This window comes from Buceros rhinoceros, unplaced genomic scaffold, assembly GCF_000710305.1.
Source record: "Buceros rhinoceros silvestris isolate BGI_N320 unplaced genomic scaffold, ASM71030v1 scaffold8529, whole genome shotgun sequence".
Lineage (NCBI taxonomy): Eukaryota > Metazoa > Chordata > Aves > Bucerotiformes > Bucerotidae > Buceros > Buceros rhinoceros.
In genome coordinates this window covers 28,967-49,949 of record NW_010429705.1, presented here as the reverse complement: position 1 = coordinate 49,949, position 20,983 = coordinate 28,967, and the positions used below count along the sequence as shown (strand labels likewise).

The window sequence follows — 20,983 nt, the reverse complement described above, 5'->3', positions numbered from 1 at the left end:
CAAATGCAAAGTAGCTGCCACTAAAATGGAGTAGTCACCATTGTTATTGACTGAAAATCTTCCCCTCTATCCCAGTCACACCTATGGAGGGTTTGGGGGCAGGGTGTGGGGTGGTTTGTTATCTGTTATTCGAGCTTGGGAAGATCACAGCAATTCACATGTATGGAACAGAAGGACTTAGCCTCAGGCATGATGGTGAAGTCAGAGCTAATAAATACTTTTTTTTTTTTAACCCGGGGGTTCACAAAAAAGATAAATAGTTTTGCTGCATTTCAAAAAGAGGGAAAGCAATCTTTGTTACATAATTAGCCCTTTCCATGAGAAAATGTCCTGATTCAGTGAATAGTCTTCCTCAGCTTCTCTGTTTCCCTAACTCTAAAAGGGAGGAAATATTCCAGATTTTTCCTCTGTATACCACACGGACATCCACTATACCACATAGACACAAGCTCATGCAGAACTGCTTCTCGAGTTCGGCAGAACAGAAAACCTTGGTTTTCAGGGCATGAAAAGCCAGCGGGCACAGCTCGGGTCCCCTCCAGCTGGGCCCTTCTTCCAGCCGTAAGGACCTGTGGAGAAGTGACTGTTGCCAGCAGCTCTGTGGTGTTGTGAAGGCTTGTGTGGCAACACGATCACCAGAATGACCCATAGCCATGTGCTGGGAGGATAATATTGTTAGCCTGTGGGAAATCATCTCAGCCTCTGAGCGGGAGGAGATCTGAGAACTCTCAGGCATGACCATTGCCATTCATATGGGGAAACAGCAGCTCCAGAGGCAAGCCTGGGGCTGCACTAGTATTTCTGCAGTCTGAATCAGGCTCCATTCCAGACGATGCTAACTAAAAAAAATAGAAATGAAAATCAACTCCTGGAGGGCTTGTTGCCTGCCCAAATGTTTTCATCTCCAATTCAGTCCTAGTGGAAGCACTTTCAAAGGCAAAATATAAAACTTAGCTTTGAACTTTCTCTTTTCTCAGTCTTTCTTATCTTTACATGAGTCTTCCCAGAGTGTCTCGGTGTCAATCAAACTTTCCCAAAAGTTCCAGGAACGTCTTGTATGAATCCTCTCTAGAAACCTCTTGGCAGTTTTGCCTTGCCAGATGGAGACCGCTCTTTCAAAACACACTTGTATTACAGGGATGGCCAGAGCAATTTCTGCTGCTTGTGACAACCAGGGCAGAAGATTTCGGTGACCTCCCCTGTTGTTAGCGTGTTCCTTTCTTACTGAGACAAGGCCTGTCAGCAAACAAATCAAGAGTGATCCAGACATTTTTGCAGCTTTCCTTGAGCATCATGAGGTGTCTTGAATCAATCATCTGAACTTCCACGTGCAGGTGACTAACATTTACTGTATGAAGCTTAGTTCTAGCCTAAGTATTCCATCCACGTCTCTCTTTTTGTAAAGGATTTGGTGTCCCCGACTTTGTTCCCTCTTGACAGTCAGAACTGCTATCCACAGCTAAAGTACATGTAATGCACCTTCAGCTTATCTTCATGCAGGTTTGTTAGTTTTGATTTTCTTCACAACCCAACTAGTGTTCAACGTTTCAACACCGGAAGAAATATGGAAGTTTCCAGTTGGCACTTTAACCTAGTTTGTTCCTTTTTATGTGTTAAAGAATCTTTATTTTGTAGAGGGTAAAAATAACAACAGTCATGATCCCTTCAGAGGCATCACACTCCACTTCTGACAGCTCATTGTTTAAGGTGATCAAACCCTCAAGCCTCCACGTAAGCATTAGACAAATGCCATCTTATAAAGTCCTTTCTCCTAAGACTAATATTTGTGTCATTCCATGCCAGAAGACTTTGCATCCATATTCTCTACTTGCAGGGTGAACTTTAATTTACAGAAGGATTCCCTCAGTTGTTCACTTTGCTGTGGTAAACAACACACAGCTTGTGCGAAGCACTCATCCCATTACCTCTGTATAAGCGCCTCTTAGTTTCTAAGTACATTCCTTAGAAAACCTAGGTCTTGTGCATAGTTGTGTGGGCATAACAATTTGGGTAGAGAAGGACTTCTGGAGGTCACCTGCACCAACCACTCCAAAGCAAATTCAAACTATGCCAGACTGCTCAGGGCAGCGCCCGCTGAAGTGTTTAGTATCTCCAGGGACAGAGATCCCGCAGCCTCCATGGGGTCCCATCCCCATGTTTGACCACCCTCACCATTCACATTTTTTTCCCAGTATCTAATCAAGATGTCCCATGTTACAACTGCTACTAGTGGCCTCTTGTCCTTTTCTTTGTGCGTAACTGAGAAGAACCTGGCTCCATCTTCTCCGCACCCTCCCATAAGATAACTGTAGGCAGCAGTTAGACCTCATGAGGCTCCTCCAGGTTTTTGTGGAGGAATCTGGCAGTATGATACAGGGTTTAAAATTTATTTTTGCTTTGTATATTTATTTTAAAACCTTATGAATTATGTCAGACATTGTGCCAGTACATTTAAGACTCCTTAATTAAATTGTGCCGATGAGTGTCTGGTTTTGATTTCTTTCAACGTTGCAGTCCAAAGGGCAATTTGCCTTAGAGGTAAACTGACTATCAATCTCTGACCGGAATCTGTCAAGCTGTGTGGCACCTGTCTGCCCCAAGAAAACTAATCTTCCCGGTTTAGTTGGTCTTCTTTTTGGTTGTTGGTTTCTTTTTTATTTTTTCCCCATCCTAAATGAGGGCTGTTAAAATAGCAAATCTGCATTAAACATTTCCAGTACCAAAAGTTCAAAACTCCAGATCTTCAACAGGAGCAACAACAAAAGTAAATCTAATCTAGATGACTCCGTTTTCTTGCATGGCCTGAAATTACAGTGATTATTTCAGAGGGCGAGAAAAGATTTTTCTCTTTTTTTTTTTTTTTTTATCTCCTCTAAGGAAGTGCAATACAATCTACTACTGGTGAACCTGACCGTGAGCATGACAGCTCCCCAGTTTAGCAAGGAGATTTATGTGTTCTTCTTATGTGTTAAAAGCATCCTTACAGCAGTGTTTGGCTGCCTCCATCATTACATCCGTCTTACAATCTCAATTGCTGCAATAGGCTATGCTAGAAACGTAATTTTTAAAATATACCAGAGGCAAGCAGTAACACCACTTGCGTATTCCCAGAATTTAACCAACCAGCAAGAAGCAGCTGTTCAGAGACTTAAGCCACAATTGACCTATGATATGAGGGATCAGTGCTGCTTCTTCACCCAGCTGAGCAAGGACAGGGAGCAGGAAGGCACCAGGTCAGTGAGGACATGGCTTCACTATAGTCCTCCTCTCCACACGTTACAAGACCAGCCAAGTAACATCAAGAATGGAATATCACTTCCTCTCTTTTTCTGATTCCTCATTTCTTGCCTGGTGACCTATTTTTTTCCAGGCTGTTTCCTAACCAGCCTCAGCAGCTAGAACAGAACTGTTTCACGTTAGGTTCCCGTTCAAATGGGCTTCATGCTTTGGTTGTGGAACCTCTCCTTCTAGTAGACAGCTGCTCTGATATCAGGCAAGGGCTTCTGCACCTCCAAACACAAGCAGCAGTTCATCCACTGGGAGAGGCTAGCAGGTACGTCCCCATTCCACAGCCTCAGCTGGTGTCCTCAACAGAGGGGGTAGAAATCCTGAGAAAAGAAGTGAGCAAGGATGTTGATTTGGGAGAACTGGAAGAAGGAATAGCAAGATGACACCAAAATATTTCCCAATGGCTCAGAAAGGACTTAGCTGTGGTCTTGATTAAAGACTGGTGATGTTGTTGCACCCTACGTATTCAGAAATTTCATCAGGGAGGCAAAATAACAAGCCTCTTCTAAAAGCAAAGAAAAATGCACACAATTTTGAGCCAGGCTTTTGGACCTGTGTTTCACCCATGAAGAGGCTTGCTTTGTTGGCTAAAGCTGGTTTGAATCTTAAAGAAAATTGGCAAAACATGAACATGCCCTTCGCCTGCCAAGCGCTTCCATGCCTCAAACACAGCAGTCCTGTGGAACAGCAGCACGTGCAAGGTGAAAGTCCAGCCAAGGACATCCTCAACTTTGAGTTGTTCTGTGGCCTTAGTTGAGGCACCAGCATCTTTAGTTTTTCTAATCTGAAAGGACCAGTATATGACACTCGTCTCTCTCAGGGCAGTCTCATGTGAGATAGTTACCAAAGCCCATTGCAGAACCAGCCCCTGCTAAAAGCTTCTTCACAGGGGTTTGGGAGATGTTATTATCTTTCTTTTAATCCAGAATGCCTCTGATGTCTGTGCAACATGTTATTAAACAAGGTTTTTTATAAATGACCTTGCTCAGGACTGTTACAAAAAGAATTTTTTGCTTGATGAACAAAGACATGAAATGAAACACCTCTATGTCTAAGCAACCTTAAGGTGATGAATAAAACAAAACTATAGGAAAAGCAGCTGGAGTGAAGTTCAAGGATCAGTCAGCTATCACTCTAATTTAATAGCTATTTTTAAGAGCTTCACAGATGGAGGTTTCACTGACTCCATCAATCTATATATATATGTTATATTTTTAAGTTGATTTGAAAAAATTATCCATCTGAATTCTGTGCTGCAGTTTTGCTTCACTGACTTTTGGCCAGTCTGCTGTGGATTCGAAGAAGAGATTGTTCCTTTCCTTTTTTACATCTATCTTTTTGTGTCTTCAAGGCTATCTTCGTATTTTCCTACAGTCTGCTTTTTGCTAGATTAAGCAACTTAATTAATTCATTTTTTTCGCCTGGCTCTGTCCTCTAGACTGCTGTCAATTCACCGCTCTGCGTCTCTCTTGAAGCGCGGTGCCCAGGAGCAGGCTCAGTATCGCTGCTGGGTACACTGGAAGGATTAGAGCAGAGGCTGGTGTAAATCCCCCAATGGTGGTTGTCGCTTTCATGGTAGAGTGACATCAAATTGCTTTCCACTTGTGGGGCACTTTGCCTGTTGCATGCTGGGAGAATGTTTTGAAGGCTCACCCAACCTGAAGGGCTTACACCCGCTGCACGGTAGAGTCCTGCGCTTCTCCTGCGTTGAACAGCGTCATGGTTTTTGTCCAGTACGTGTTTCCAATTCATCGAGATAATTTTGAATTCTAACACTGGCCTCATGAAGGGCTTTATCGCAGTGGGTATCCCATTAATAGCCACGGAAGTTTTCATTCTGAAAGCTAACGCTGAGAGAGGCTGCAGTGATTTAGGCTGCCTATTATTATAGCTTCTTAATTCCCCAAGAATGATATCTTTTCCTCCTCTCTCTGAATGGCAGCTACCACGAATAGATTAATTGAGACTTTGTCTTTATTCCTTTGTCTACGGCCTTTCAAACTTACCTCTTCTATATTCAGCTTTTGTACCTTTTAGGTCATCTTTGTAGTCTGGTTTAATTGCATATTTCCATAGAGGCTTAGCCTAAAATTACTTAACTTTTAAGCACTGCTTTTTAACTTGGCAGGAGGGGATTTAAACTGACCGTATGTGCTGTGCCCCGATGGTGGGAAAAACATCCCTCTAACTCAGCCTTTGTTGCTCTGTAGCTATTTCTTCTGTGAGAATCGTAAGAAGGTTTGAGTGTCAGATCCTTGATTTGTTTGCATCAGTATCAGGATAACATAAGAATATGGAATTTCCTTCAAGAAAATGTTTTTCTCGCTTTATACCAGAGAAAATGAAAACAAATCTTCATGTGTGAAAGACCTTTTCTGAAATGAAAGACAAATCGAACTCAGTAGAACCCACTGATTTCAAGGACAAAAGTGATATGAAATCTTACCTTTTTTAATTTTAACTACCTTCCAACAAGACACTTGCTCCTGGTTTCTGTACAAAGCAAAGCATTCCCACAAAAATGGTTCTGCCGTATCTCTGCCACTGATTTTGAAGGGAATCTGTTTCCAAGGAATTCAAGAGATTTACAGACACCCCAAAAAGCTGGAGGGTTTTTTTGTGTGTCTAAAAGCTAAGCATCCAGCCCACACAAGCTGTCTTATGTAGGTCACTCCATAATCCATGGATAGAGGCCATCCCAAGGTAGGTGAGATGAACGGTGACTCATCTCTGAGATATTGCTATTATGTAGACTGCGCTATGACAATTTAGAGTAGTTGTCTCTCCTTAGAGCTTTAAAGTTCAGTGAGATGACCCCAAAGTTAGATTATGCTGGCCTAACTTACCGTGCTGGGAAAAGTGGAACCATCCAAACACAGCCTTTATTGTACGCTTAAGCTACAAACTGGTCATACACTGGGTCTCGTCTTTCCCACCTGCCCACAAAACCCACAGGGTAGCATGGTTACCTACCTGGAGTAAAGCTCGGCTCCCGCAAGCGGCTCTCCGGCAGAAACAGGACCATGGCTGATGGCCAGGAAGGGGCTAAGAGCTGAGGAGGCACTAAAGGTCATGGCGGAGCAAGACGATTCTTGCCCCTGCCCCTTTCTTGCGATTTCACCTTTCCTCCCACGCTCACTGCTGAGTTGTTTTCTCTTTGCAGGCAGCAAAGGCGGCAGAGCAGAGGGTTGAAGGCTCTTCTGTATTTCATTCATACGGACTGTCTCCTCCTGAAACATCAAAGGGAGGGGTCTGGTCAGGAGCAGCAGGCTTGGGAAGAGTGGACCCTTACGGAAATTGGGATTACCTTTATAACTACCGGCTCTGTGGAGCCATATGTATATTTTTTTCCATTTTTGACTCTAATAATAATGTGTATATTATCGCTGCTGGATGCACTATGGTTTTTTTCTCCCAAGCTTCCCTGATCTACACCCTTCAAACCTGTTACCATGGAAAAACCCCTCTCTTCTACTTGTCTTTGCAGAAGAGCATCAGAACCGTCTTCCTCCATGCCACTACATATATGGGTCAGGTTTTTGTAAGTGAGAATTATGCAGAAATGCAGACTATTATCTCCAAGCTGACCCTACGCTCACCAGACTTGGCGCTTCTCATGCTCAGAGCTGGCATGCTGCTGTGGAGAAAACATAAACTTCTCACTCTCACGTGGTGAGCGGAAACCTAGAGCGTGGCCCCTGGAAAGGAACTATCCTGCATCTAGGGGTTTGGTAGGCCAAAAGGAGGGAGAAGATTGAGCATGAACTCACAAAACAAGCAGAGGTGGATACGTATGCTCTTGTTCTTTCAGCCAGAGGAGCCTGATGCTTCGAGAGCGCAGACAGCCTTTTTCTCTTCCTTGCTTTTCTCTGTACGCGTTACCACTAGGGGACGTTTGGTCATCACGTATCGCTCGCTACCCAATTTTACTTTTCCTTACAGTGGGTAGTGCTTTCTTTTCAGTCTTGGTGAACAGCAGGATCATGGAGTGGATGTCTGAATTTCGTAGGTCTTGTGGATGACCCAGACTCACTGGAGCTAGGATGGAGAGAAGTATTTATTTCCTCCGTTTCTCCAAAGGAAGCCCATCTATCAACATTCCTTACAAAGTGAGACAGCTGGTTATTTCACAGCTTGCTGGAGCAATACGAGAAAACTGAGGGCTGACTCTCATTTTAGCATTAAGTGTCGAATACAGCCACTGCTAGTGGTTTTGCGAAGGTAGAAGTAACACACAGCCACTGCAAATCAAAGTGAAATGAGCATCAGCAGCAGTGATGCGTGATAAGGATTGTCTGACAGACCAAGAATATCTTTAAGACTAAATAAATAGAAAACAATTGGCATAAGCCACAGTTTTTTCCATTCTCATTTCATTTGTCCTAGGATAACTGACTGGTTTAACTCAAGTTATTTCCCACCCGCCTATCAATGTTTTTTTTTCCCTTCTCTCCAACACAGACAGAACAGCTGGTCACTCTTTGGACTCTCTTCATTGTCACAATTGCTGGAAATGCCACCGTGCTCTTCTCTACCTGGAGGAGGAAGCGGAAATCTCGAATGACCTTCTTCGTTACACAGTTGGCAATCACAGGTAGCGTATGGGAGGGGAAAGGGCGTCGGAACTGCACCGAAATCACTATTAAAATGACAAACAAGAAATTGCAAGTTGAGTGGCGAAGAATTCAGTTGCCACCTAACATCCAGCTGCAGCTTGTCAGGAGACAGATGGATGCTGCTAATCTCAGGGCTCAGTCTGTCTCCGATCTAAAAGATGTTGCTAGTTGTGTCTGTGTCAGATGCAGCTGTAACTCACTGATTTCACCGAATCCTCCAGTCTGAATTTGCATCCACGGTCCCCAGAAGTTATGTCCCCAGCTGTTGTCATGGAACTGTTCAGATTAAACTAGTTTAAGAAGAATCTCTTGTGTTTTGCTACTAAAACCCTTTCTAAAGTACTTCATAATGGTATCACTCCATCATTAATGCTCTTGCATTGAAGAGTGAAAATAACTTTATGTTGTCTGGTTTAACCAAGTAAGGGAGATAGATAGAAAAAAGTAAATGTGGAGATGCATTAAGTTACTCTTTTTGAATGGAAAAAAAAAAAAGATTCTGATCCACAAAGTTTTCACTTTTTTAAACAAAATGGAAAATATTCAGAAACCCGGTTTGTAAAAATGTCAATATCTCAGCAAGGAGGACTGGAAACACGAGCATAAGCAGCACTTTGTTTCTCTGTGGCCTTCAATGGACTGCATTTGTGGGGTTTTAAGTTTCCCAAGGGAAAATATGTGCAGCTTCTATAACAGCGTCCTGCTGCTAATCCCTGCTTACAAGACAGCTGTGCTGTATTGTTTGTGTATATAGGATGTATTTATATGCTTTCTGTTGCCTTTTTTTTTTTTGTAAGATATGGTAGGAATCACAGCATTTTTCCTCTAAAGAGCTATTTAACATGTGATTTTTCCCAGCAATATTGCATCCTCCTTTGATGTCTGTAGTATCTTTGTTTAAACTGGAAAAGCAAAGGACTGCACTTGCCAATTTTCAATGTGCATTTCTTGCAAGTAAATAAACTCCCGCTCATGAGCTCAACCAGGTCTGCCCAGGAGTTTGTCCCATTTGAAGAGCTACTTTCAGCTGAAAGAGTTAGACCAAGGTGTGCAAAGTGATGCACAGGGATTAGCTACAGGTGATGGGAGAATTATTGCAAGGTGAGGAGGTGAAGGTTTGCAGTGACTCCTCTTCTGAAGTGCTGATGGCCAGTTTTCCTATTTGCCAGTGAGTCATCTGTAATAACTGGTTTCGTTTCTTATCTCGGTTGTGACTTTCACGTCACTTCGTTTGTGGGCCAGCAGTATTTTCCATCCGGTAAGGCGTACTGATGCAGTCACACAGCTCAGTTTGGAAGCATCAATCACAGAGGAAGCGTCACAGCATTCACAGGAGTTCCAAAATAGTCAGTCTCTGCTCACAGGACTCCCAGTCCCTGAAGAATACACAGAAGATGGTAAAAGGCAGGCAGCTAAGCACTAATATGGGAAAAGAGTGCAACTGGGGCCCCAGATGGACACCACCCATTTTCTACCTACTGTTACCAGGGAGCAGAGCAAGAAAAATAAAAGTGTATTTACTGCAGCCGAGAAAGAACCAGCATAAGGACACAGGTCCAGGTGAAAGGGATAAAGCAAAAAGCAGACAGAAGTGTCTGGATAGGTCAGGAGAAGGCTGGTGCGTGTGAGGTGTACTAGGAGGAGGCTACCGCTGGTGCTGGGCTGGGTAAGGGCCGGGGTGGGAGTTTTGCCGTTTTGGACACACAGGAAAGGCTGGTTTCTTGGATCAGAACGGAGATGGGTAGAGAGTTATTCACTAGGGGTTCAAACACCATCTACATGAAGGGAAGCCAAGTGCGGTTTTGAGGGAGCTGGAATTATCAGCAGCAAAGGCATTAAGGCAAATATCCCATTAGACACGCACAGCAAATCATGCCATACAGCCGACGTTCTAGCATTGCCTGAGGTCCACGTGTTACACTTGCTTATTCTCCTGACCTCCCCCTTCCCCGAGATTATCCCCGACTTTTCATATCAGAGTTTCAAAGTGCCTGAGTTCAACAGTCTGTTCCATTCCATCTTACAGGAATTCACATCGAAAACTCACTTGACATTCACATCTGCAGTGTTAAAAGAAGTAACACCAGCTTGAACAGCAAGGCTCCTTTCAAGCAATGTTGACTTCTTTTTTGTGATGCAGGAGTCAGAACTCTCATTTATCTTCCCAAGAGTTCCTGTCAGTATTTTGGCACAAAGAAATGACTTAATTCCTGAAATGGAGCCATTTCACTTTCTTATCTTCAAAAATATTAATAAGAACAAAGCAAGCTGGCAACAGTCATCATCCTTTCACAACAAGTTACGAGGTAGACGCCGAACATTATGAAAACACTGGCTTGTCACATTGCTTTGACATGCCAGGCATATTTAAATCCTACCAACTAAAGCCTAATCTCCTGGCAAACAGTATCTACTTAGTCAATATTACTACTTCCATCTATTTTGAGATTCTTAAAATATTTATTATTTCTGCCCTAGTAGCAGAGAGAAGAATGATGGATATAGCTTCATCAATGCAGGCATTTCAAAGCCATTTAAAAACTTTCTGTCTATTGATCCGTGGCTCGATAGTTGAGTAGTGTCCTCAGTTCTCACGTCTTCCCACTGACGTAGTACCAAAATGAAATGAAAATATAGCCTTCCTGTTAGAATAAACAAGGTATTCAAAGCAAATTGTGGATAATACATGAATAGGAAATGAGCACTGTTGTTCTCCTTGACCGGTTGCCAAGCCAGATGCAGAAGAGAAGTAACTAACTGATTGAGGATTCTTTCAGCACCGCCAGAATTCAGTGGTTCAACTCGCTCGGCAAATTCAGAGATAAGGCTCGTACTGATCCCTTACTACACCCTAATTCAGAGTGGTGCTCGAGGCTGCAGGGATCTGTAGGAATGTGAGTAATCCTTCAACTTCAGGGTGCTTAAATACATTGCTGAATCCTGGATTCAGAATATTTCTTATTAAATCTATGCCTACACAATGCCTGTGTCACTACTGCATTTAAGACTATGTTTAACTCTCAGCTCATGCATAAATCTCTTTGAAATTATCTGAGAATTAAGTACTAGGCAATCAGCTAAGAGTTAACAGCTGAGTTGAACAACAGAACTAATCACTCAGCATCAGCTGATGTAACAAAGAGGAATATCGCCATGTTTGCCTCGTGTTCCATTTACTTTTGGGCATATTCCTTTTTTGTTAAAAAATGTTTTTCTCTGAAACAAGCTCGCCTACAAAGACTGAAACTAAAGCCAGGTTTCCTACAGATTCCTATCTCCAAGGCAATGTAGTTTCTCAGAAAGTATAAGCTCTGAAGATCACCCTGTGAGGAGGGTATTTCTATACACTTTTCCCCAAATAGGTCTCAGCTGAGTTCAGCACAATTTATGCTCATGGCATAACTATCTCCCCGGGCAGGAAACCTCTCACATCTCGTCTGATTTGATGCCATTTCACAAAACTTCAGAGTCTTAGTGTCTTTAAGATCTTCCTTCCAATTGAATTCACTGAGTGGCTCAGGATTAAAGAGTGGGGTCTGTCAGGTGAGCTCACAGGCACCGTATCACGCTAGACTTTTCAGGCAAAGTATGGTTGTTTTCAGAAAAGATGGTTTGTCCACACATTCATATCCATTTAGATCACTCTGCCCAGCTCTACCAAATTAATGCTTTCATAACTCTTCTCTCAAAATCTAAGAGCAATGGACATAAGCATATATAAAGCACAATTATCTGAGCAGCATTGGACAGAGAATGTCTTTCACTGGCCGAACAGTCCATTCAATACCAGCTAATGCTTGACCCTTTCTAAAACCAATCGAACAATACATCAAAAAACTCTGCTGAAAAGTGTTTTACTTTGCATGATTCTTCATCCAACTTGAGCTACTACTGACAGAGGAACGTATTCAAGTTCCGTTTAATGACCAAAATTATGTACTTTATTGAGGCTTTTTTGTCTAACATCTGGACAAGAACAACATTATTGAGGTTTTTTTGTTAACGTCTGGAAAGTTGGAGCCGGAAATGTCATGACTATAAGTTCTGTGAGTTCCTCTTTCTATTCCAACACTTAGCAGAAATCAGTACTTTAGGAATAGTGTTAGATTTTGTCCACTGTCAGGGGTACAAATACATGCCCCATTTTTACCACATGCCCAGTTTTCAGCCATAGGCTGACAGGCTTGGTTGGAAATACACGTTCACTAAGGTATTGCTGTGGCTGTCATGAAGAGAGAAAATAAAATGAGAATCAGCTCGTTCTATATAATCTATATAATCAGCTATTCTATATAAACAGAAAAACAAAAGACCATCTGTAAAAATATGTAGATATAGCAGTATATTGTGATAGAAATACCAAATCCTAAGGGATGACTTGAGAATGCCGTGAAAAAGATAAGGAGATATTTTTAAAAGTGCTTCTTTATATTGCTGTCATCTTCTTCAGTTGCTCCCAGGAAGCTGGATCACGAGAGACCTTGGTCCTTAAGGAACTGTACTACTTTTGTTCAGTGTTTAGTTAAAAGTTAATACGCTGAAAACTTGCTACGAGAGGGTTATGTAAGCAAATAGGTGGAAATGGACCCTGCTAAAGTGACGAGCATTTATTTTCTGCACTGCTTCTGCCCAGAGAGTGCCTGACTGTTGGACTAAAACCAGCTGGGCTCAGCCACTGACTTCTGTGTTGGCTTTGGTTAAAATGACGGATGGCAGAGTCTGCCAACTAATCTGCTCGTTAAATGCACAAATAGATGCATCTAACTCTACTACCACAACAGATAACATGAACAAACACATTAGAAGTTGTTCTTCCTTTCTTTTTCTTCTTTTTCTTTTTTCTCCACCAAACCCATGCTGGCACTGACAGCTTTAACGGACTGTGCCTGTCCTTCAATACTTTTCTTCCTTGTCTCTGTGACTCATAGGAATGAGATGACTTGTTACTCCCTGAACTGCACAAAAGCTTAATATAATAACACCATTACCAAAATTAACATGTAGAACAATATTAACAGATAATTGTCTCTGTTCCAGCTTTCCATCTGGAAAATGGTAATTGTAATATTTCCGCACTTCAGAGAAATCATACATACAAATTCATCAGTTGTTTTACAAGTACCTTAGACATCACCGTGATTATGAGCATTAGAAGTTAATTGCATAGAGTCAATTAGCAGCTAACTCAGCAAGTCACCTTAATGGAGGTGGACTGCTGGCAGCCAAAGAGCTCAGGGTTCCCAGTTGTAGTGGAATGCTTACTCCTTGGCAGCTGCGTCTTGGCTGCAACCTGCCAGCTGATTTACATGATTGCCCACCCAAGACACAGAAACCTAGATTGCTGAACTGAAATAGAGTTTATTTCAATGATTCCCAGAAATCTGAGGCTTTCTCCTCTTCCCACACCTCTATCTTCTGCTCATTTATGGGGAAAAAATGAAAACTGAGGAAAGGTGGGAGGCATCCGTATCCTACCTGCAGAAAGGAGTCTTGGAGGAAGGTACAAACGTACTGCAGAGTCCACTGATAAAATTGAAAGGAGGATACTGCATTTCTTATATTCATTATGTCCTAGAAGCTCTAGAAAATGTAATTAATACATGGTAAGGAACCAGTCCCTGCTAATGGACCTTCTGTGTTCCCATCACCACCGAATAGGCTATGTCAAAACTGGGATGGAAGAGTGGGATTTGCTGCTATTCCCTCCAGCACTGAAATCTGCTGGAGTACCCAATGGCAGATAAATTCCCAGACTGCGAAAGCAGCCTGACTCCTGAACGCTTAGTTGGAAGTCCAAGAACTCTGCAAATCACCTGAGTGTACACACAGCTTGAAAAAGGGGAAGAAATAGATTATACCCACCTTTCCTCTGCGGGCTAGAGCAACTCTAATGTTTAGTAAAACTGCTCATTGTGCATTCACAGAATAAATGAGAATCGATTTACCAAGAGCAGAAATGGTCTCTGGGAGTAAACATGGGAATATTAACATTACTTATTCAGTGCATCCCGTGAAATTATTTTTGTGTTTTCTGGACTGAGAGTGAATAAGAAAATTCTTTGCATGGCTGCATTAGTTGCCTGGAGAAGAAGAAATCATTTTCCATCCTGATTCTGCCAAGAAGACGAATTCAGTACCTAGAAAACAACGTGGGACTTACTTTAAGCTAGGTGTGTGTCAGTGTACCCCCCAGAACCGAGACATAATGCGGAATGAGATAAGGGAGGCCACTGCCCGCAGTGCCCCGTAGTAGCACGTGGCAATCCAGATGTGATATCTGTTGCCATTTTTGGCAATCTAATACCACCTAGCAGAAAGTCAACTTCTCCTTTGAACTTGACCTCACATTTGAAGATGTGTCATAGTACCCTGGATCGTACTAACTTGGGCACTGATGCTATACAATTCCAGTTCATTATTATGAATCATGTATAAATATACTCCTAGATATCTTATGTGAACAGCCAAGAATATTTCTGTATGTCTATATATAATAATTCTTGACTGTGTGTATGGTTACTCAACACAAGACTCAATCTTTTCTGAGGAAAATAGAAAATATCCAAAACATGCATCTCTCTTAACATGCATTTTCTCCAAAAACCAAGCCTGAAGTAGATGGGATAAAAAGTGGAATATCCTCAGACATTAGACAAGGAAACCAAGAGCAAACATTAGCATCAAAACTGAAAGAAACTTTACACAAAGGAGAAGACATCATCTCTTGGGGGGTCCTCATTTTCACAGTGCTTTGGCATACAAACAAAGGAAAACGGACATGGAAATCGAAGTGGATTTCATGTTTTAGAGGTGAAATCATGAGGCTACAGGTCTGACATGGAGAACCTGGCATAGAGGTGAAATCATGAGGCTACAGGTCTGACGTGAAGAACCTGGCGTCCTGAAAATATGTTGCTCCAATCCAGCCTTGTAGTACAGGGACAGCAGAATGGGGACTAGCACACAGATAGTTGGTCTAATTCCACAACTTCCTTGTGAGGTTTACTGTGAAAGAAACTGCTTTTTGTGCAAAATGAACTCTCCTCAAGAAAGCAAAGTTATGCCCCCACAAGACTGGGGCTCTGAGAAAACAAGGTGACCTTGGAGGACTGGCAGTAATTGTGTGGCATAGGACAGCTGGGTTGCATTTGCCTTCTGTGCGTGTGAGCAAGAGAATTGAAGTCCAGGAATATGTTAGGAAAGAAAAAGACAGAGAGATGGAGCTGACTGCAATGCTGTAGCTGGAGAGTTGCAGTCTAGAATACCGTACCCCCAAAAGCAGGCTGCTGAGTGCCCCGTCAGGGAGCTCTTATACGTGTGGGACACTCTGGGAGTGTAGAAATGAGCTGCAGGTTTGCTGACCACTGCTTCTTCCGCTTTAATTTCTAATTCCAAACCAAATTCTAAGTGTTTTTAACCATCCTGGACCCAAGCCTGTGTACTCTACATTTTGCCTAATGCTTATGTATTTTTAGCTACGTTCTTAAGGACTCACTGAAAAGCCCAGGGCTGGACACAATATTCATCTTTGCTGTGACTCTTCATTGTACCTCGCTTCAGTAGGAAACAACGACACTGGCACAAAAGCAAGAAAAGCTGAAGTGCTATATCGATAACAGTAGAATGCAATGTCCCTCCTGTTAATGGAAATATAAAGATAATGAGCTCTCCAAATTTGGTACTGGAAGCAAGGATGGCCATCCACTTAAAACCCCTGTAATGACTGTTATTTATATGGCCTACTTTAATCTTACAAATGCAGGGACAAGATGTCCGTGATTCATGGTTTTTAATTAATGCAATCACACCCCACTAGGCAGACATCCTTAAACCAGCATTTTTCAGCCTGTTGTCTCCAAGCAGTGGTCTCCAGATCCCTTACAGGTAGCAAAAACCACTCTGCAGTGAGGCTCCAAGTATAGAGCCAAGGTCCCCACAGGCAAGGAGATGAAAAAACCCTCTTCTTTCCTCAGTCTACAGCACCTAATACCATACTAAATTGTTCTGGAAGAGGATGGTTTGTGTGTTCATCATCTGTAGGTGCGCAGAGTGGGATTTTCGAAGTGTCTAGTGATATAAACAGTATCCCCTCTGCAACAGAAAAACAGCTGACACACTCTCTCAGCTTGCCAATAGCTCCACTACCAATTTCAGTGCAGGATACGGTGACGTGGTTTCACATTGCACAAGATCACCTGGGACCCTGCGAATTTAGCAACAAAGACAAGTCGCCCTCATTTCATCTGCATCTCGGTCACTATAACACTCTCAAGCCAGAGAAATACTTTTTAATTTTCATCTTGTGGAGCCGTAACATATTTTCAGGAGAGGTGTGGATTCCTGCACAAAGAATTTGAGTCTTTCCTTACATAACCTTTAGGGACTTGACAGGCTTTAGTCCACAAATCCCTGCGTTTTTAAAGCAGAGAAGAACTAGCTACAGTACGCCTATAAATATTCAATACAGTACACAATGATTATTCCTCTGCAGTATATGTGTGCGTTTAAAATCACAAGCAGGCACCAGACTTCTGCTCCTTTCACCCAGGAGTGCCTCTGGATGCCGTAGCTAAGGCTTGGCCCCCTGGACGCTCCCACAGTGGAAATAATATTAGTGGAGCATCTTTGTGACAATCCTATCTCCCAAAATTCACCCCAAAGCATACCGAGTCACTCTGTCTGCTTTTCCTGGCTAATAAGGAATTTCTGAATGGATTAAAAAAGTGCTGAATGGACTCTAGATGCCCTATCTTTATACAACGGCACCATCTTCTCCTTTCAGCAGACACATACACACTCCCACTCCCTATAGATTTCCACAGAGGAGATCCACGTTTACCATTTCTGTTATTCTGAGGAGCTGTCATTATTTCAGATCTTTGCATACAAATGCTTTCCCTGACTAGACATCTGTGTGATTTAAATTAAAGCCTTTAATAACAGCCAGCTTTCACTCCTAGCTTTTCTCCCCCTCTTTCACCTTCGTTGTCGGTTCTTTAACCCCGTGCCGAGACCTGTGCTATGCAGCTAAACTACCGGACCATCACAGCTCTGCTGATACCAGTAGGGCTGTGTGGAGATTATAAAGGTTTGCCAGGCTGACTACAGCACTTTCTAGGGCTGTAAGACAAAAATGCAATGTGGTCTGAGAGCGTGTGCTAGTGACCACGCGGTAGTTGAAAGAAACAGCAAAAAGAACAATGATGAAATTTTAATCTTGGTAATTTTTCTAGTTAGCCTAGTGAAATGTGAATTAGGCAAGTATTTTCAGACACCTACTGAGTACTTCGGTGACAACCTGCACTTACAGCTCTCTGAGCCAAAGGGATTTTAATTTGTGACCTCCTTCACCTGAGGACGTCACTGTTTTTCAGGACATTGCACCTTTTCCTTTATACAGCGTCATTATGAGCAGGGAAGGTGGGGGAGCGCCCTGTTAGCTTCTTGCCGTGTGTACAGGAGTTGGGCTAAAGCAAGCATACGTCTTGACATCAGTCCCAGGAAGCAGAATGGGACATAACTGTCATGGAGATAATTGGATTAAGTTTCCTGACTGCATTCTTGCACACTGGAATTCATTTTAGGGATTATTCATGCCATCTGTTTCAGGCGCCTCACTGTAGCTCTCTAAGATACGGAGTCACTCTCCCTGTGCTCCATTTAGAGCCAATAGAGTAAAACACTCTGAGCTGCCTTTAAATTTCACTGACTTGTACAAAAGGGCTCAATGCCTAATTTAGATCCCCAAAGTTTCCTGTATAAATCCCTCCAGTGTTCATACATCACCAAATGCATCAGGATTCCTATTTGTCTTTGACGACTAAGAACCTAATCTTCCACAGGTTCAATCAGACCTCAGAAGGCTCTGAATCAAAATCCATCTGCAAATACAAAGTTTTACGGAGAAGGTATTTCTCAGCACTTTATTTATTTATTTATTTTTAAGCGCAGCAAGGCAAATCGACACGTTACCTGACAGAAAACGCATTATTATTCCATTTGTGCTCTAAATGGCCATTTGGAATTTGGCCAAACTTGTCTGGGCTCTGCCCAAAAGACAATTTATTCGAGTGGGCTCAGGAAAAAGCGTGTATGTTAACTGACAAACCTGTGCATTAACACTACAGCTGCACGATTAACCTTGAACTGGAATCTTTGCAGTGCAGATAACGGCCCTGCAGCAGAACAACCTGAAATTACTAAGGGATGCAATACGGGTATGGATGTGTTTTAGCAGCTCAGTCTGTTTCTGGATGCATTTAATATACACACCCATTCCACACACAAAAAAAAAAAAAAAAAGAAAGAAAGAAAAAAAAGAAAAAAAGGCGAAGGGAAAGAAAAACCAAACCACCTGCAAAACCTCAGTGTTGAACTCCATAGCCCAAATTTGGAAATCCGAAAGAAACTTGCAGGTAAGTCATATATTTCTCCACTCCTATTAAGTTGGGCAGGCAGTAGCAAGCAAGAGAGAAGGGTGAGAAGCTGCTTAACGAGACCAGGAAGAGTCAAAACAGGATGGAAATCAGATCCGGACAACCCCCCAAACATTTCTTTTCCAAGTCAGACTTTTTGCTGCTTGTTAAGGAACAGCGATAGCAGCAGTGAAAAGCAGTAGTTGGTTGATCGCACTGATTTCTTATGCTGAGAGGTTACTGATAATGAACAGAAGCAATTTTTCTTGCAAGATGTTTGTAGTTTCATTGTAAAACCAGCAAAAGATAATGATAGACAAAATATCATCAAACATGACAGAAGCCTGCAGAGTAGGAGTGGGGAATAGAGGGTTTTCAGCATGGAACAGTTTGATTTGAAGCTGTAGGAACCTGAAGAAATATGACAGACAAGAGGGGGAGAAGTTTAACTCTATCCTAAAAAAACAAACCCAAACAAAACAAAACAGTGTTTTATTTGTGTGTAAATATTTGTATGAAGTCATTTATGAACTGAAGAAATGATGTTAACAGCAAAAGCCAGATGCCTGGATGTGTCAGGACAGCTTTTGGTTCACTGGCTTGTTAATATAAACTTAACTGAGGAGATGAGTAGCACACCTCTACATTTTAAGATGGTGTTATTCTATGGATGGCTATTTTCTAGTCTTGAATGGAAGAACTGGTTTCTATCCGCTTTTATTTCCAGCTCACTTAGGCAGAGAGAAAACCAGGATCTGATCCCACATGTGGGAGGGCTGGAGAGCCTCCTTAGAACACAGCTTTCCCACGATACAGGTTGTATAAACACTGGTTTTCTAATGTGTTATGGGATTCCAGGAGTTAGTTCTATGCTTCCAAGAACTCCAGAAAAACAATTTAAGGTACATTAAACACAGTAATTTCGTACTGCTCATTAGGAAATTATCTCTCCAGTGACATCTGGTAAATCAACTGAAATAGAAGAAATGTCATTCATTGCTCAGTCTTCTTCGTTTTAATGAAACACGCAAAAATATTTAAAAATCAAGTGGATGTTCACTCATTTAAAGCCTTTACTCAAGAACTGCAAGGCTCACGGAAGGTAGTAGCAGATCCCCTCTAAAAGCAGCTTTTTCTGTCAGCCCTAGCATGGCATCCAGTGTCACCACCTCTGAGGCCAGCTTTGTCCATAACCCTGGAAAAATGAGAGTCTCTCAGTGTTCTGTTCCTCTCTGTAAAAGGAAGACACCACGTCACCTCTTCCATCTTTCAATTACAGAAAGAACCAATTTAAATTTGGGCTCCAGGATTTCCCTGACAGAAGCACGCAGGCACACAGCAAGGCTGACACGGTTTAAATACTGAGCTTGTGAGTTGGTACAGTCGGTTGTTTGGGGTAAGCCTCACAGCCCTGGCTGCATGGGACCCATGAAAACGGCACTGCAGCGCTGATGCACTCCTCCAATGTGTGCATTTCCAATAGCCTATCATCTTCTCTGATGAGTTTTTACAGTGCTGGGCTACTCAAATGCGATATAAAACATCAAATAAGTTCCTTTGTGTCAAAGGGTTATTAGTGGCAAATCTCGTTGCTCCAAGTCAGAAATCCTCATGAAAGTTTAATGCACAAAAGACAACACGGCGATAAACGTACCTGAAATCTTCGCTTCACGGAAGTGTCTAATCTAATAGCTGTCAACCACATCAGCTGCACATCAACCTACTTCCTCTGAAGGATCCTATCACGATATTATGCTGCAAAATCTCACCTCTCTCAAACTGAAGCTTCTTAAACAAACAAATCACTAGTGAGTCCTGTACCTTTGCAACCTGGCTGTAGGTAAGTGAAGACTGTCTCCAAGTCACCCTGCTAGCACCTACAGCTTGGCAAGTTATCAGGAACATCACAAACATCGTTTTCATCAAGCATCTCCCAATGCCCAGTTTGTCTTCCAAGCAGCAAGCAAACCAACTGGGTTTATTCAAAATATGGCACCTTTTTCACCCCTCGGCTGCCTAAAAGCACTTACTGTCTATTCTACAGCCACAACTTGTTCAAACAGAAGTTTTGAGTCGTGTGAGCATGTAGCACCTCAGATAACAGGGGTGTGGTTGTGGAGTGAGTGAGACAGAGGTTCAGTGGTTCAGGCATCTTCTGATGGAGCAAACGGGCGGTTGATGGAAATCAGCGTGGAAGTGTTTTGTGCTGCGTCTGGGGAATGTGAGCGTATGCAATTTTCTGGGTATGGATTTTCTGTTGGCAATGTCATTAAAAACACGTATGGCACTCTGAAGCTAGTTAACTGTAATGCATACCACCTCCAGAGGCATGTTGCATGGAGCAGCTAGTGTGCTAGCTCTCTCTAAAATGAGACTTCAGCTCTCTGCCCGCTATGTCTGAGTACGGTGGAAGCATGAACACCACCATGAACTCCCAATTCTTTAGGTAAAGGAGTACACTCAAACATGTGAACATTACATTCAAGGATGTTGCTGAGCAAGGGATGACCTCAGGAGAGAGGAAGACAGCCGGTTAATGCATCCAGAGATTAAAGCAATATGCTACTTCCTCAGTGAACATCAAGTATGTCTTTCAAATAGCCCCGATGTTATTTTACCAAGTGAAATTCTCACAGTATGTGGGGACAGAAAGTCCTCTTTCCC

General features: G+C 42.4%; 1 protein-coding gene across 1 annotated transcript in view; it reads left to right on the top strand.

The window, feature by feature from the left end:
• NPSR1 (neuropeptide S receptor 1) overlaps positions 1–20,983 on the top strand; it is a 54,308-nt gene that overhangs the window by 5,121 nt on the left and 28,204 nt on the right. Inside the window, exon 2 of the mRNA XM_010142741.1 lies at positions 7,750–7,882. Coding sequence (XP_010141043.1) covers positions 7,750–7,882 — 133 coding nt within the window. The remainder of the gene's footprint in view (positions 1–7,749; positions 7,883–20,983) is intronic.